The 19099-nt window shown below is 33.5% G+C and overlaps 1 protein-coding gene across 4 annotated transcripts in view; it reads left to right on the top strand.

Annotated features, from left to right (window-relative positions):
• The first annotated feature begins 2205 nt into the window (after positions 1-2205).
• LOC129806204 (gamma-aminobutyric acid type B receptor subunit 1) overlaps positions 2206-19099 on the top strand; it is a 97795-nt gene continuing 80901 nt past the window's right edge. For 2 of the 4 annotated variants that reach the window (XM_055854615.1, XM_055854611.1), the window contains exon 1: positions 2206-2617. In XM_055854615.1, the coding sequence (XP_055710590.1) occupies positions 2591-2617 (27 nt within the window). In that variant the 5' untranslated portion in view covers positions 2206-2590. The remainder of the gene's footprint in view (positions 2618-19099) is intronic. The other 2 variants (XM_055854612.1, XM_055854614.1) reach the window with 2 other exon arrangements.

Below are 19099 nucleotides of genomic sequence, written 5' to 3'. Positions count from 1 at the left end.
CAGCGTCATACAAAAAGGACACAAGTTGCATACAACTTGTCTTTTCTACGGAACAAATGTAACTAAAAAAATTTCAAAACATGATCTTCATACAATTTCACGACATTATTTGAACATAACAGCAATAATATATAAGATAAATATACTTTTGATATTTTTGACATAGATTTATACATTTTCACTCAAAAATAGATTATATTATGACTTAATTACGGATATAAAAACATTTAGTCGTAATTTTAAAGGAAAATACCCATATATTAACAGGAATTTATCAAATAAAATGTATTATACTTATTAATAGAAAATAACTGATATTTTCTACGTATTTTTAAGTTAAGTTATTTTTCTGGCATACAAAGCACATAATTTTCAGATAGTATACTTCCATCATGTTCATACATTATATTTTTTAGAAATAGCTCGTTTACGTTGAAAACATGTTGGTTACATTTAAGGCATACATTATCTGGATATCAAATGCCTCTTGGATATTTTATTAAATTAATTCGCCCGAAACTTATTACAATATTCTTATTAAACAGCTACCAGATTTTTTATTCGGCTTATCTTATGGTAAGACGCCATTGTTTTGCTGAAGATTGTATTTGTGGGACCTGTTATAATTTTCTATAATGAGTACTTGTGATCAAGACTAGGGGAGGGTGGGGCAGTTTCACCACTAAATTGTAAAATGGATTTTGAGACCATTTTGCAAAAAGATAATAAACAGAAGTAAAACTGTGTATATTCTTTGAATTACAGTTGGGTTTAGGGTTGATAAAAATAATAACAATAATCCTTTAATTTCATTAGTCTATTGTGGAGAAATTCATTTCACTTAAAAGGCAGAATGTGTGAAAGTCCCCCATTGCGGGGCAATTTCAAGATAAATATGAGGCAATTTTTTAGAAAGATAAAAAGTGTTTCTAGGAAACTTGCGATACCAGTATTGATTAAAATTACTATTTTGAAGTCTTCTAGGACTCTAAAATATAAAAATATAATCGAACAAGAACTTTATAACAGAATTTTAACACTAATTAGTCATACAGAAAAAAAATAAAATATCGCCAAATATTTCCAAGCCTATTTCTCGTTAATTGAGGAATTTTCTTTATATTTTTATACGAAAGAAATGTATTTTGTAGTGCTGAGCTAATTCTGTACATTGTTGCATTATTACATCACCTTAGAACATGTCTTTTTTGGTATAACAGTTTTATCATTGTATTTTAAAGTCTTGAATTTTTGTAATACTAAAAAAAATTACAAAGTCCTGCTGAAAACATTCTGAAAAAATATTATAATAATTAAATTCATCATTTTTAAGCAGTTAAAAAGACTGAAAGATTATTTTATTAATTTTTTTTATGAACGTTTAGGAAATACTATTTCCCATCATTTCGAACTTTATGGACAAAAATAGCTACAAATCATTTTCAATGATCATTTTAAGTTAATTTTGATTAAAAAAGTAAATTGTTAGACACTGGAAACTTCTCCGTGTGCTTGCATGAAACTGCCCCTCACGCACTTTCGGAACTCAAATCAAAATTGTCAGAACCGCCTTAGAATTCATTCAACGCTAAACGCCTTATAATAAATCATAAAACCACTGGTAATTTAATACAATTATGTTACTTCGATAGATAAGTGCAATAGTTCAGAAATTGTTGATAACAAAATATTACAAAAAGTTTCATTTTGATGCAGTTTTATAAAATCAATTACAGAATTCAAACTAGAAGCGTCAGGAAATTAATTATTTTTATGAACATGGGTCTCAGTTATAGCTTCAGTAACATAAAGGTTTTATCCCATTCCTTTCAAAGGGATAAGAAGAATATGCAAAAATTGAAACTGCCCCGTCGTTAAACTGCCCCACCCTCCCCTACGTATGTAATTTTAGCGTTTTTGGATGATGTTGGCATTAAGCGCCACTAGCGTTGGTCGCGTGAAACAATCATGAACTAAAGAGTTGAGGCATTTTGTTCCAGAGAATTTTAGTGTCTCCCCGAGGATTTTTCCCCCTTGACCAATCCTGTTCACCCTCAATTACTGACTCTGCGCAGAAATCCTCATGCTTTCCACTCCATGCTTTCGGCACATGAATTTTTTGGGGAAAAAACCCCTTCGCTGTGGCATCGGGAAAATTCGCTAGATCCGAAAGTGCTCCACCTGGTGGAAAAGCCAGTAAATCCTGGTGGATTTAGCTCGTGAAAAAGCGAGACACGACCTAGAAATAGCAGTGAGAAAGGTGCTTTTCATCCGAAGCGTTCTCAAAGCTAATCCGCGACATGGATTCCTGGGATGTTCCAATCTCTCCTGGACAATTGTGAAAAAGTTTCAGCTTTTGCTGGGTTTTTTCTTTCTGTGGTGGGAAAAGTGCAATATTGGACAGTGTTGGGGGCTATTGTGTGCTGATTGATTGCCTGGTGACAAAAATTGTGCTTGAGGGGAGTGAAGGAAAAATTGACGGAAGTTCTATCAGTGCCGCAGTGGGTTTTTCTGTTCTTGTCGGACGGAGAAAACTTTCGCCAGAAGTTTTACCTCTGGAGGAGGATTTGTTTTGGACACCAGTAAAGTGATGGATAGACTAAATTCCAATTTAAATGTAAAATGAAAAGAAAATTCCGAATACAGCCCTGATCGGTGGAGGAGACTCAAATTCAGGAATCCCTTAAATTTGGGAAGTTCTTCTGGATTGATTCATTTGTGTGAATTTTGGCAGAAAAAAAAATTAGGGACACTTTCACGTACTTTTCCGGACCAATAATGCTACCCCAGACCCCTTCAATTTCTCTGGAGAAACATGTAATTTTCTCACATTTTTCCATCATAGAGTTTTAGTGCTTTCACAGCATTTTCGTGGCTTTGCGAGGGCCATGGCGACAGTGGGTGAACGGGTGTTGAATTGTACATAATATACCCATTTCTCCCATATGTATATGGCCATTATATATGCCACAGGATATGGGGGTGCTAAACGAGGGAGTATCGACATTAAATGCCCTCAGTTTTCTCTCGTCATCTCTCAGCATCTCTCTCACCAGGATCTGTTTATCTAACTCACACACTTCCCATTCGGTCCACCTCACCCACCCCCCCAGAAGCACCCCCAAATCCACCCCGACCACCCTTCAACTAAAAAAGCCACCCCATGAGAAATGGTGACAATCAAAGTTCAGACGCTGGGGAAAAGGGGATTTTCCACCCACAGTGACAACAAATAAAAAAAAATATACACGCCATGTTGTGAAAATTAAAATGTTTCCCAAGGAGTGTGGTGGGAAAAAAGGGACATGCTAGAAATTCATCCCTTTGACCGCTTCATCAATAAATTTTGAGAGGCAAACCATAGCAAAAAGTTTAAACCGCATAGAGTTAGAAGCTCAAAGCAGATTTGGCAAAAGTGTTGGCATTTGGAATTCAGTGCAAAACATCAAGGGTAGGTTTATGCATTGATAATGCTGGAACTTTTGGACTTAAAGTTTTACCTTTCAAACAGAGCCATATTTTCCCAAAATCACTTTATTGGAAATAGTGACATGTAGGGTAAGTGTGCCAAATTCCGGCCAGCTTGTAATTTCGGCCACCTTTTTTGTCCCTCGAATTTTCATGAATTTTTAGTTTTTACATACTCCAGAGATTATACAATGCAAAAGAATAACAAAAAATGTAGCTTCCACAAACGAGATGACGTGAAAATGCATTGGAAGAATTCCTGAAGGGCAAAGAACTATGAGAATGGAGGTGGCCGAAATAGGGCACCAAAGCTATGTCTATATTTTTATTCATTTTAAAATGTTTTAAAATGAATGCATGCAACTATGCCGAAATTTGGCACACTTACCCTATTCTGGAATTTCTTATTCGAAGTTTTTCTCTCTTAAAAAATATAAAAGACAAAATCAATTCCCCGAAAACTAATAGAGCTGTCGCTCGACAAATATTATTGGAAACGGAAATTTAAATGAACCTAGGCTCAACTGTAAATATTTTTAATACATGATTGATGGACATCAACTCGAGCCAGTTATTTTAAGTTTCTCGTAAAATATTAAAATATTGGCTTGATAAATAGAGAATGTGGGTCAGTTTAAACCTAGTAGTTCGTTTCAAGGTTAATATTTATCTGCTTTCTGTTCTAATACTTCTAAAAGTGTCTCTGCTAAAATAGAAAGTCAATGAGCCCAAACAGAAGTAGATTTTGATTCTCCAATAGTGTCTTGGATAAAAGGTAAAAGAAACTCTATTTGCGCAAAAAGTCGTTGAACTTCGAAGCATTCAAATTCAATTTCGAATTTTCATACTAAATTTTCGAACAAGGTGGGGAAAGTTTATAAAGCTTCACAATAATAAGCTCGCAAAAGAGTTACTCAGTGATTATGGAGTGATTAAATAATAGGACAGAAACAATAAACGTCGTTGCTTTGTGTTTTCCTCACAATAAAGAAGAGACCAACGCATTTTGACACTTAACAATTCGAAATTAGAACAGCCCAGTAACGCAAATTCGGTGTTTGTACAGTAGTACGACAAGTAGTACTCTGTATAGTACTTGCCTTATGGAAATTTTAATGACCGTGACACAAGACGTTCCAGGAACTTTGTTCGGGGTTGAGTGGTGAAAATGCTGTGGGGAATTCGCAATTTTTGAATTTTGAAATAACGACATTTTTTTAATTTCAACTGACCAACGGTTTTTTACCGGTTTTAACCGTATTTTTAATAATAAATCTAAAATATATACTAAAATTAAATTTATTTGCATTTAAATTTATAAAATACAATTAATTAATTTAATTACAAATTTTTATGTTATTTATATCGTACTTTCACGATTTTAGTGGCATTTTGAGCATTTTTGGGATTTTTTAATTTTTCATTACATAATTAGATAGAAAATTGTGTACATTTTAAATCCGGTTTTATCTTAAAAAGGTTTATACTGAACATTTTCCTTAATTTTAAATTTTCATAAATATTTTTTGCTGATTTTCTTTAAAAGGTTATTAAAGAATGGCGTTTCATTGATTCTAGTGATAAAAATTAAATGATAATTAGGCACAAAAAACTATTTCTTTCAATAATAATTAACTATTGATTAATATTTTATTTAAAAAAAAGTGTTCTTGTATTAATCCATGCAAAGTGTCACATTTGTGAAAAATCTGAGTCAAATCTCCAGAAATATTATGTGTAATACTGGTATTTTCTAAGAATAAGAGTGGCGTATCGCGCTAAAATAACATGTTTTGCATCAAAGATTCATTTTTTTCTCAAATATAGAAACTGTTTTTTGTTATGTTTTAGAAAGTTGTATAATATAAAATTATTTACATTTAAACGCAAAAACAACGTAGGGAAAGACAGAAAATGTGTCCAGGAAATGACATTTCTATATCTCAATAAGTGACGGCAATTAAGTTACTTATAGAAATAAAAACAAAAAAATAAATATTTTAGAACGAAAGTTAATGTGTTAAATATGAGCAGTCCAATCTAACTCCAACATCATAGATCACTTGTAAAAAGTTCCACTTGAAATATTGATTATTAAAATACGAAAGAAGTATAATGTTTTAGGGTTGCCATCTCAATATACCCAAATGCAAAATGTGCTACTTAAATCGTGAAAGTACGAATACCATACAAAATCGAGAAAATTTGAAAAATTTATTAAAATTAATTAGAAATTATGTTTTCTGCCGATGTTTTCCTAACCGCTTATGTCCGTCCTTCTCGTCATTTGACGTAAGTTTATAGTCTTGCTGGCTCTCAATAGGTGTTAACTCGGTGCACTCCAGTTTTTCTGTAACGATGATACAAAATAGTTTTAAAAATCCCATATAAAAATATTTTCTTATTAAAAGTAAATAACGAAAAAACTACCAAATAAATTATTTTTAACATTTTAAAGACGATTGGGTCACCCGTGTGACCCGTAGATAAAATATTTTTTTCTGACTACCTAAAGTTATTTCTTTTTAATGTTTGTGCCCTTTTTTTCGCTATTTCTTAACTTTACTCTTCAAAAGTTAAAATGAAAGGAGGGGAGTGAATGGGTAAAATCAGAGGCATGACATTTCCTATGTTTCCCATATGTTTCTAGCGCGCCAAAAAAAATTTTGGGTTTATTAGCTGTTTTCTGTCAATGTAGAATGAATTAGCAAAAAATATAAATCCAAAATAAAAGCCAACTTAATATTGAATAGGCAACCGAAAACCCCAAATTGGCAACCTACGTAGTTTTGGAGATATCTCGTGAAATGTGTACGAAATCAGGGAAAAATTTACACTAAAATCGGTCGTATTTTTCAGAGCTAATGTCACGGGTAAAATTATTTGTATTCAGTTGTTAGTGAATGGATTTTGTTTCATTAGAATTTATTTTATAAAATTTTACTAATGTAAAAAATTAAGAAAAAAGCTTAAATTTGAGATAAGGTGCAGGTGACTGCACTTTCTGATAAATATTAAAAAATCAACAATTTTTAATAATAAACGGCATTGAAGATCTTCAATCTAAGGGTAAGATGCATGAGATCTATAAGATCACCTGTAACTCATCCGATTGGGCTGAAATTTTACTATGTTGTAGCTGATGTCAAGACCTTTTCAGAACGTATCTATGTTTCAGTACGTCAAGCATTTACCTAGGCTCACAGTTTTAAATTTTGAAATATTCATATTTTGGCGGCCTTTATTTTTTAGTCTTAATTATTTGAGACCTAAATGAAATATCTCAGTAATAATTAAAAATGGTGAAGACTTTTATTTTAAATATTTATTTACTTTTACATAATTGAAAAGATATAAACGAAAAATTCATATATTTATATTTTTTATTTTTTAATCTTTGCGACAACAGCTTTTCAGATCCTCAAATAATTTGCTGTTATAAGCAAAAACGTTACTTTTCTTTTTCTTTATTTGTTAGACCACATCTTCTAACAATAGTGCTGTCTTTTTGTGATGGTTTCAATAATGGAAGTGCACCGTAGTTCTGTATTCATGAGAGTATCATATTTTTTAAAGTTGTAGGAATTTAGGATATTTTTTAAAAATATCCAGCTATTTGCTATATTTAAGCTCAAAATTGAGCAATTTTTAAATTACTTTTTTTTATATTCCAATTTTTTTAAGCAAAACCCTTTTGTGAATAGAAAGTTACTACGCTCATATACATTATATTTTTCATTAGAGTGACAATTATCATTCATTGGTATCGTCAGAAAAATTTCTTGATTTTTTAGGTTATTTTTGTCCCTATCATGTAGAAGTAAAAAATGCACCGAATCAGACTGTTGGATTTTACAAGGTTAGATGTAAAACGTGTCACTGATTTTGATTATCGGTTTCATTTTCATTGTTCATTTTCGGCCAGTAAAAAGTATTTCGTCCTTAAAGGGTTAAACCTAACACGCAGATCCACAAGGATTGAGGAAATACGATTATTTCATCCTTAATTACGATCTGAAACCCTAGAAAAGATACTTCTGGACAGAAAGTGTTTGAGAAATGAAAACATGTTGCCCTAAATTACCCTAAAAAAAATTAAAGAAAAAATCCTATCAAAGAAATCCTTTTTAAACCCAATACACTTATCCATGGAGATTGAGGAAATTCTCACACCTTATTATAAATTGAATGTGGGGCCCAAAAAAGGCTTCCGGATGGAAAATGAATTAGAATGAGGTTAGAGCTTCCTAATGCAACCTTTTTTTTCATCTACTGCCCAGATATTTTTTTTCCTTATTAAACAGCACTACTAACTTGAATTTGGGACTCTTCAAGAATATTTTATAAAAAAAATTTGCCTTGGGAGCCCCAAAAACCAAAGGACGCTCACTAAGCGTCACTTTTATATTTCGGTGTTTTTAAGACCTAAAAAATGAAAAACTCTACAGAACTGCAATCAAATTATCACGTACCTGTACTGTTCTCTGGAATCCTGCTGGTCAATTGCTTGAAAAAACACTAATTTAACATTTTTCACTAATAAGAAAATTCACAAAACTCTGAGGAATCAGCCATCTGACAGGCGAATCCGGAACAAAGTTCCAGGAACGTCTTGTGTCACGCTGTACAAATTTTCCATAAGACAAGTACTATACAGAGTCCTACACGTCGTACTACTGTACAAACACCGAACTTTTGGTGGTGAATGTGGGGAAAATACCGTAGCGCCGCCGCATTGGTGGCCACCGCACAGAATTAAATTAGTTTTTGATGGTGACCACCACGCTCTGAAGAAATTGGGGGGTCGCCACCGTCAAAATTTTTCGAACCCAAAACTCTTTCGTTACTGGGAGGATGTACTTCAGCCACCTTGCGAAAGTATGAAGAAGTAAGAATCCTCTCGTTCAGTAATAACCTTTCCGATTTGAGAGTTCTCTCCCGTTGAGGTTTTTCCTTTACTGATTCGAAGGTATATCAGAGAGAACTTACCTAAAAACCCGTTGGAAGTTCGAATGTTTAAACCGACGAGTTACACAAAAATGAGCAAGTTCCTAAAAAGGACATCTCTTTGAGTGAAAGTGCAAATAAGACGTTCTTCCATCTTGAAATTCCACAAAACTACACAAAAATTCACTTTTTGCAGCAAATGTTTGCACACTCTTGTTGACATTGTTGACGATTGATGTGTCAAGAATATCGAAATTCTAAATGGCAGAACAATCAGCGCTAAAGCGGCTTGTACGTGAACTTTTACTTTAGGCTTCCGGTAGATTTTCGAATAGGTTTACTAAACGAAGCCAATCCTCTCATTCAGTAATAACCTTCCCGATTTAAGAGCTCTCTCCGGTAGAGGTTTTTCCTTTACCGATTCGAAGGTATATCAGAGAGAACTTACCTAAAAAACCGTTGGAAGTTCGAACGTTTAAACCGACGAGTTACACAAAAATGAGCAAGTTCCTAAAAAGGACATCTCTTTGAGTGAAAGTGCAATTAAGACGTTCTTCCATCTTAAAATTCCACAAAACTACACAAAAATTCACTTTTTGCAGCAATTTTTGCACACTGTTGTTGACATTGTAGACGATTGAAATGTCAAGAATATCGAAATTCGAAATGGCAGAACAATCAGCGCTAAAGCGGCGAGTACGTGAACTTGCACTTTAGGCTTGCTGTAGATTTTCGAATGGGTTTGGCTTGGCTTTGGAGTGGCTTTGTCTTTTCAAAAGGTTATTACTGAACAGAGCCAATGTCTCTTTTTTTTTGGTTTTTCAAATATATCTTCGAATTTTTCCAGATCTACTTGTGAATGATAAGAATCAGATTTTCAATTTCGAAGCATTGACCTTAATTCTGAGATCAAGATAAAAATCAAGATTCCAAGTTGTCAAATACTTCCACGATCAAGATATCAGGAAAAGTTTTATTCTATGTGAAACTCTTTAAATTGTAAGTATCTTAATAATTCCAAGCACCCTGAGAGCTCTTTGGAATTATAAAAAAAAAGAAATTTGATGTTTTGAAATCTTAAAAACCTGGCTCCAAAATTGGCAATATTAAAATCCACACGGTGTATGTCTAGGGTTTAAATATTTCAATACATTTGACAAATTTGACATTTTTGATCTTAATGGCTCCGGCACAACATTTAGAGTCATAGAGTCATAAAGTCAAAATTCGCATCTCTTTCCTTCTTCAAAGCATTCCATATGCTTATCTTTCTTTTACGCAGTTTTCTTCTTCTTTTGGACATCACACCAAATTGAATTTAGTTCAGTTCAATTTTGAGACCGAAGGGACAGGATAGGCTTATGCAATTTTTTTGAGAAAGAAAGAGAAGTGAATTTTAATTTCAGGATTTTTAATTCATTTGCTGTACCAAAAAAATCAATTTTTTAAAGTTATGCATCTTTGAACTGCCCCAATCTCCCCTACTTGTAAATGAACAATATAATTTTTAGCTGTCGAATAGGTCTCCAGCATTTGCTGTTCTGAAGTCTTAAGACTATCAGTCAAGAGTTTATTTAGTACATGTACTAAATTTTACAATTTGGATGGAGAATCCTATACGTACTTCACAGTCAGTGCAAAGGCACTTTTGAAGTTTTTCGTAAATTTTATATAAGATCTAACATTTCTTGCACAAATTATTTAAATTAGTCAGAAGTTTATTTTACTAAATAGAAAAAGAAATGAAACACAAAACCTTTTGATGTACACCACTTTTAACTTAATATCTCCGTATTAAATTTAACATTCAATGAGGCTATTTTCACCGCCGCATTAGATTGCGATTGAACTGTTCCAAAATCGGATTTCGGATCATTAAGTCTCAATCTAAGGCGCAATCTAAACGGTTTTATTGAGGTCATTTAGACTGTCGCATTAGATTCAGAATGAATTGTCCCAAAATCCGAGTTTGGGACAATTCAATCTCAATCCAATGCTAATGGCCTCAATTTGAAAATCTTTCAATTAACACTTAGAAAATCGTTCTTATAAATTTTATATTATTTAATTCAAACTTGAAAAATATTATAATGCGATACTAGAAGGAAATAGACGGAGACACTGAACCTTTCTTGATTTTCACAATTTTATTCTCTACTCTAATTGTGAAAATCAAGAAAGGTTCAGTGTCTCCGTCTATTTCCTGCTACATTCTGTCGAACCGAAATTCTTCTGCGATACTAGAACGTAAACACATTCAGAACTTAATAAGTAAGTGTCTGAAATTTGAAATGTAACATTTTTAATACAAAATGATTTTCTTGTTATCTATTTTGAGGAGTCTTGCTTGGAACCTTGTATATAGTTTATTGTCTTTGTTATCTCTAAAAATCATTCTTAATATATTTTGAAATGAATAAAAATGTAGACATAGCTTTGGGTAATATTTCAGCCACCTTGATTTTCATAGTTCCTTGCCCTTTAGGAATTCTTAGAAAGTCCACACATCATCTCTTTCATCGAAGTGATATTTTTTCCTTCGTTTTGCATAGGATAATCTCTGTAATCTTTAGAGTAGCGTAAATGCGGATGACTTTGCCCTCCGTTGATAACTTTGGCCCCCTATTCTTCGTAAGCTTTTCTTTAATTCTAATGTTTAAGAACGGTCGTCACTGATCACACATGGTAGATCGGATCTATAAAGACCATCATTAAGTTCTAGAAATAAAGAAAAGCTTACGAACAAGAGGGGGCAAAGTTACCCACGGAGGACAAAGTCACCCGCATCTACTGTATGCAAAAACTTTAAATTCACGGAAATTTGAGGAACAAACCAAGTGGCCGAATTTGAAAGCTGGCCGAAATTTGGTTCAATTTTTGCAGAAAATGTATGAAAGACCAAATGTGCAATACAAACATGTAAAATACGAAGTATCCGCAAACTCGAAATTCCAAATTTTACTTTAATGATTTATTTAAACTTTTTCCATTGAGTCTTTTGTCTCTTTAGTACCATGACTCTTTGTTCAATAAATTAAACAGAATCCTTATTTAATGTCAAAATGATACCTAGAAAAGTTCAAATTCACTATTGTTCCCTTTTCTCATCCAACTTAATTCAATAACACAAAAGTCTCAAGCAGCATAAAAGGTACTCAATGACGATAATTACTACGTGAGTTCGATTTCCTGAAGCTCTGTAATTATGCTACACAAAAGCACGTTCACCAAGGAGCAAATGAATAAAGGTAATATTTCGAGTTAAATTGTACTGCTTTCATCTAAAATGTTAACACACTTGAGGTTAGAGTTTGGCCAAAATTCACGCCAAAATTTTCCCAAACAGTAATTACATCTTGTCCAGGAGAGTTTTAGGATGTAACTGCAAGTAGTACAAAGCACCTGAAGTGAAACCATCAATTGAGAAAACTATTTATTGTGTACTAAAGAGAATATTTTGTATGGCAATGTCCTTCCTCAATTATCGTACACAATAACCTCTTGTTAGTATTTTCCAACATTTCCCATCAACTTTCAATTTTCACCAATTAATAGATTTCCCCTCCTCCCTTGTTTTTGTCGATAAACACTTTCCCATCACTTTGGTAGCCTTTCAGTTGGCCTTTTTCCCTCGGCAAACAAATCAACAGTAAAATGAAGCTTTTCATACGTTTTCATGAGAAATGAGAAAAGCAGAGGGTGAAAGTAGTGACATAAAAATAAAAATAAAATTGGAAAAATTCTCCCTAACAATTTTCCACCATTTCCCATTTTAGTCAATTTTGCTATTTTGTATTGATTCACCAAGGGAAGATTGAAGACTACGATAAAATGTGGAATTTTCACGATCCGACATCCGTGTTGAATTTCTCGGTTCTGTTTTTTCCTACTTTCCTGCCTCACCAATAAAGTAAATAAAATCATTTGTGTGTGCTTGTTAATCGTGATCCATAAAATCTCCATTCTGCCATCATACATTCAAACCTTGATGGGCACTCTCTCACTCTCTCTCTGGGGAAAATTCGCTGGAAAACTTTTTATCCCAAAAATATTTTTGCCCACATCCATCAAATTCAGAAAGAGATATTGGCTAAAGAGATTAGAGCAGTTTTTCAGGGGGTTCATCTACTGATTTTTCAATTTTTTTCTTATTGATCCTCTTTAACCTATTTAATAATAATAATTGGAAAGGAAATCCAATAGAGGAAGTTTTCTTTTTTGTGAATGGGGTTATATCTTAGTCCTTGATTTTAAATTCAATTAAGCGCATTGAATGCTATTGGACCATCATTAATGCAAGGAAGTAGAGAAGATTGGAACTCAGAATACTTGCATTATTGAGTTATACCTTATAGCCTCTACACATTGGGAGAAATTTTTGTCAAAAATAGCTATTTTGAAGGAAATTCCCTGCAGCGTTGTAGGGAGAAACGTCAAATTTCTGTCAAAAACGCAATTTTTGACGAAAATTGCTCCCAATGTGTAGACGCCTTTAGACACACTTAGGGAAAACTGGGGCACCACCAAACACGGGGTAGCACCTAACACTGCAATTTTTTAATTCGACTTCAGAGGACAAGACTTATAGAAATTTATAGGCATTATAGGGATGCTTGTCCACTGAAGAAATGGTATAGATAGTCCAAGTAGTTTAGAAATAAAAATTATTGTTTGGTTGTGCCCCAGTTTCCCCTACGACTTGAGCCGAGAGACGGCTTAACGTAATTATTGTCTAAATAATGATTTGATTAAATTCCCATCAGTTTCCCATTAACTAAGCCGTTTCTCGACTTAAGTCGTAAGTATGTCTTGGGCATTAGGTTCTCTACGACTTATTTACGCTAGGCGACATGTGAACCATAAATGGGCACATGAGCTTATCTAGCCTTTCTCATGTGCTGCAGGGGAATTCTGTAACGATATGACAACGTCATATGACAAATTTTTGATTGTAAATTCTAGAGCAGCACAACATTAACGGTCAATAAGCATCAAAATATTATTGTAGGAGCTCTGTGAAATTCGCAATATTTGATATGAATCGTTTTATCGAATATTCTTCCCTAATTTACTACAAAAAAAATCTAAATTTGTCATACGACAATGCCATATGGTTACAGAATTCCCATACTGGACACACTAGGGGATGAATAAGTCTGCCACTCACGGTACACTTTGAGTGCGATCAGCACGATCTTTAAGACTGATCGCGCGATCAGTACTATCAGCGCGATCTTGGAGACTGATCGTGCGATCAGTACTATCAGCGCGATCTTGGAGACTGATTGCTGCGATCAGAGCGATCTCGTTGACTGATCGCGCGATCTGCCGATCTGCCACTCACGGTACACTCGCTGACCATACTTATTCACCCCCTGTGACACACCTATGATTTTAGCCGAGAGGCGGCTTTATGTGATTATAATCAATATAATGATTAGATTGCATTCCGATCAGTTACCCACTAAGCCGTCTGCCGACTTAAGCCGTAATGTCTAAGGCATAAGCAGATCAAGCGATCAACTCTTCCTTTTCAAGGAGTCACAGGGATTTTATCAATAACTTCTCCGGTGATTGCCAGTAAAAGGTGTCACACTAAGAGGAAAACATTTTTTTATGTTTTGCCCAGAGCTTTCGGTCCCGATGTGAATCTTCTTCAGTGGTCGACTGAATTAATGTTTTCAAAATTTTCTTGGGGAACGTGCGTTTCATATGTGTTCCTTCAATCCTTAACTGCAGGATATAACTGTGGGAGTTTGACTAAATTAATTGTATTTCCAGTTTCTTTAATTTTTAAATTTGCTTTCATAGACTTCAGTGTGACTTTGATGTGACTTCACATTCACTGACAAGGGAAGGTCTCGGACCTTCGGACGAATTTCTTTATGAAACTTTGCATATTACCTAATTTGGGCACGACAAATACGATGGTGATAGTAAGAAACCTTGCAATTTTTTGTGTCACCCGTTACAGGGGGGGTGTTTGGGGGACAAAATTCACATTTTTGGCTGTAGGAGCCAGAGGGTTGAAGATAGCGACTTGGGGTCTTCGGCTGACCCCCCCATAAGTTGACCTGGGGAATCTAAATATGACCTTCGTTTTTCCCCCACCCCTCCCCTTTCCCTAAAAAACATGTTTTTTTAATATCTCGAAAACTACTTTACAGATAATTTTCATTAGCTGATATGTTTTAGACCTTGTCCAGACGGATATTTCGCCCATACATGCCAATGACCTTGAAAAATTCTTTCATGGTGTTTTTCAAGGTCAAATGTACTACGCTCAAAAAAGTCACTTTTTTTAAGTCAATTTTTTTAAAGTATAATTTTTTAAGAACCCTAATCGATTGCTTAATCAATATAAGCCTTTTTAAGCCACTTTGATTCCATTGACACGCTTTTGCCATTTATATATACTGCAAATCAAAATATCATTTTAAAAATATTATATGTCTACCAACATCTAATATTTGGTTTCGACTGATTTCCTGAAGTAAGACATCATGGTAATGATATTTTAATGAAGTTTATGAAATTTATGAAATTTTATGAAACTTATGAAAATTTACTGGATAATGTTTTAACGATTGCTGATTAATAATTTTAAATTTATAACACGGTTTATCATTTGTAAATGAAATGAAATAGGACATATTAAGAGAAAACCAACATCCATTACGACAATAATGTATTGAATTTCAAGTATATTGTATAGAATTTCCATTGATTGGAGATCTCTTAAAAATAAGAGACAAAAGACGGTTGGATTTTGAATATGCATGGAGGGAGAGAGAAGGAGGAAAAAGTGGTGAAAAAGATCAGCTGGAAAGAAAGTAGGGGAATGAGCGGGAACCAGTCTGGGCATTACGTAAGAAGACTTAATTTTGCAAAGAGACGTGAGGAGAGAAAGTTATAAGTTTATTTTGTGAATTATAAATTAAATATTAGTTCAAACTACAGAAAAATTTACGTGACGTAGAGTTAAACGTGTTCAGTGAAATCTAAGAGGAGAATACTTGTAAATAAAATAATTGGTGAAGGTGATAATTGTGTTTCACTGCCTCAGTGGATTTGGTGAAGGGCATTTGGCGGTCATCGAGGAAACGTCTTCAGGAAAATCCAGCCGCCTACGTTCCGGATCACTGTTGAAGACATTTACTAAAGGAATATATATTTCCAGGTACGTGAATATCACAAACGGTAGAAGGAAGCCCAAGAAACACACAGTCCCTGACAGATTTATAACACCACAATATATTTATAGGTAAACTGGGCAGGAAGAAGAGGGTATTAGATATCACAGAATCCTATCACAGAGAAATTATTGTTTACCACAGGTAATTCTCCACATATATAAAAAGACCTATATGCAATCATGAACAAAAAATGCTACTATCAGGAAGGCATGATTTTCAAAACTGAATATTTTAAAGTCATACTAGACATTATTAAAAACTGCGGAGATATATCTCAAAACGGGTAAAAATTATATTTAAAACATCTTTTACAACAAGCAACAAGCACAAGTATAAAATGGTTAAAGAAAACGCTACAAAAAATGCACAGATAGATCATAAAACGGTTCACCTTGCGCTCTAAAACACGCACATATTTATCATAAAACGGTTAAAACCGTACTTAAAATCGCGCACAACTGAACGATAAAACGGATAAGAATGAGCTTTAAAATACGAACAAAAGAATCATAAAATGCTTAAAATTACGATCAAAATTACGCACAGTTCAATCATAAAACTGTTATGAATGCGCATAGAAATACGCACAGCTGAATCAAAAAACGGTAAATGCGCTTAAAATTAAGCACAACTCAATTACAAAACGATAAATGCGCTTAAAATCACGCATAGTTCAATCATAAAGCGGCAAATGCGCTTAAAATCACGCACAGTTCAATTACAAAACGATAAATGCGCTTAAAATCACGCATATTTCAATCATAAAACGGTAAATGCGCTTAAAATTACGCACATATCAATCTTAAAGCGGTAAATGCGCTTAAAATCACGCAGAGCTCAATTATAAACGGTAAATGCGCTTAAAATCACGCACAACTCAATCATAAAACGGTAAATCCGCATAAAATAACGCAGAACTCAATTATAAACGGTGAATGCGCTTAAAATCACGCACAACTGAAATATAAAACGGTTAAGATTGCGCTTAAAATCACACACAGTTGAATCAAAAAACGGTAAATGCACTTAAAATCACGCAGAACTCAATTATAAAACGGTTAAGATTGCGCTTAAAATCACGCATAGTTCAATCAAAAAGCGGTAAATGCGCTTAAAATCACGCAGAACTCAATCATAACGGTTAAGATTGCCCTGGCCCATTTACCGTTTTATGATTGAACTATGCGTGATTTTAAGCGCAATCTTAACCGTTTTATTATTGAGTTGTACGTTATTTTATGCGCATTTACCGTTTAATGATTGAGCTATACTTGATTTTAAGCGCATTTATCGTTTATAATTGAGCTCTGCGTGATTTTAAGCGCATTTACCGCTTTATGATTGAACTATGCGTGATTTTAAGCGCAATCTTAACGATTTTATAATTGAGTTGTGCGTGATTTTAAGCGCATTTTTCGTTTTATAATTGAGTTGTGAGTGATTTTAAGCGCATTTACCATTTATAATTGAGTTCTGCGTGATTTTATGCGCATTTACTATTTTTTGATTCAGCTATGCGTGATTTTAAGCGCAATCTTAACCGTTTTATTGTTGAGTTGTACGTTATTTTATGCGCATTTACCGTTTAATGATTGAAATATGCGTGATTTTAAGCGCATTTACCGTTTTTTGATTCAGCTGTGCGTATTTCTATGCGCATTCATAACAGTTTTATGATTGAACTGTGCGTAATTTTGATCGTAATTTTAAGCATTTTATGATTCTTTTGTTCGTATTTTAAAGCTCATTCTTATCCGTTTTATCGTTCAGTTGTGCGCGTTTTTAAGTACGGTCTTAACCGTTTTATGATAAATATGTGCGTGTTTTCAAGCGCAAGGTGAACCGTTTTATGATCTATCTGTGCATTTTTTGTAGCGTTTTCTTTAACCATTTTATACTTGTGCTTGTTGCTTGTTGTAAAAGATGTTTTAAATATAATTTTTACCCATTTTGAGATATATCTGCGCAGTTTTTAATAATGTCTAGTATGACTTTAAAATATTCAGTTTTGAAAATCATGCCTTCCAGATAGTAGCATTTTTTGTTCATGATTGCATATAGGTCTTTTTATATACTTGAAATTCAATACATTATTGTCGTAATGGATGTTGGTTTTCTCTTAATATGTCCTATTTCATTTCATTTACAAATGATAAACCGTGTTATAAATTTAAAATTATTAATCAGCAATCGTTAAAACATTATCCAGTAAATTTTCATAAGTTTCATAAAATTTCATAAATTTCATAAACTTCATTAAAATATCATTACCATGATGTCTTACTTCAGGAAATCAGTCGAAACCAAATATTAGATGTTGGTAGACATATAATATTTTTAAAATGACATTTTGATTTGCAGTATATATAAATGGCAAAAGCGTGTCAATGGAATCAAAGTGGCTTAAAAAGGCTTATATTGATTAAGCAATCGATTAGGGTTCTTAAAAAATTATACTTTAAAAAAATTGACTTAAAAAAAGTGACTTTTTTGAGCGTAGTACATTTGACCTTGAAAAACACCATGAAAGAATTTTTCAAGGTCATTGGCATGTATGGGCGAAATATCCGTCTGGACAAGGTCTAAAACATATCAGCTAATGAAAATTATCTGTAAAGTAGTTTTCGAGATATTAAAAAAAACATGTTTTTTAGGGAAAGGGGAGGGGTGGGGGAAAAACGAAGGTCATATTTAGATTCCCCAGGTCAACTTATGGGGGGGTCAGCCGAAGACCCCAAGTCGCTATCTTCAACCCTCTGGCTCCTACAGCCAAAAATGTGAATTTTGTCCCCCAAACACCCCCCCTGTAACGGGTGACACAAAAAATTGCAAGGTTTCTTACTATCACCATCGTATTTGTCGTGCCCAAATTAGGTAATATGCAAAGTTTCATAAAGAAATTCGTCCGAAGGTCCGAGACCTTCCCTTGTGAGAGAAATTAATTAATTAATTAATTAACTCTTTTTCCTCATAACTTTCACATATTTTAAGTGTAAAAATATACCAACATTTTTTAATGTTAATTTTACACTTTTTAAGGGTAAAATTAACATAAAAAATGGTAACTTTAACCCGTAATACACCTAAAAAGATTAATATTTACACCGATTTCGGATCAATAATGCAGGGTAAAATTAACATTTCCGGAATGTTATTTTAACTTTTTCGGATTTCTCTCATGTCAGTGTATAGATTGAGCACTTCGCAAAGCTTGGGGACGTGTTGTCACCCACTTTTCTCATATTCTTTTAATAAATATAACCTTCTTTTGTGACTTAAGATTAGCTATTACAATATGCCATATATAGATCAAATCTATTAAAGATTATGTTAACTAGGTGTTTCAAAAACACGATTTTTTTTAATAAATAAGGCTTATTTTGGAAAGGTATTGTTACTGAATCTTTCTACGATTTCTTTAAACATGCTGTAAGCCCAAATGGGGCTCACTTAAATAGAAAAATACAAACTTAGAGGGAAATTGGAGA

This window comes from Phlebotomus papatasi, chromosome 3, assembly GCF_024763615.1.
Source record: "Phlebotomus papatasi isolate M1 chromosome 3, Ppap_2.1, whole genome shotgun sequence".
In the NCBI taxonomy this organism is placed as follows: domain Eukaryota; kingdom Metazoa; phylum Arthropoda; class Insecta; order Diptera; family Psychodidae; genus Phlebotomus; species Phlebotomus papatasi.
This window is presented reverse-complemented; position numbering and strand designations above follow the sequence as displayed.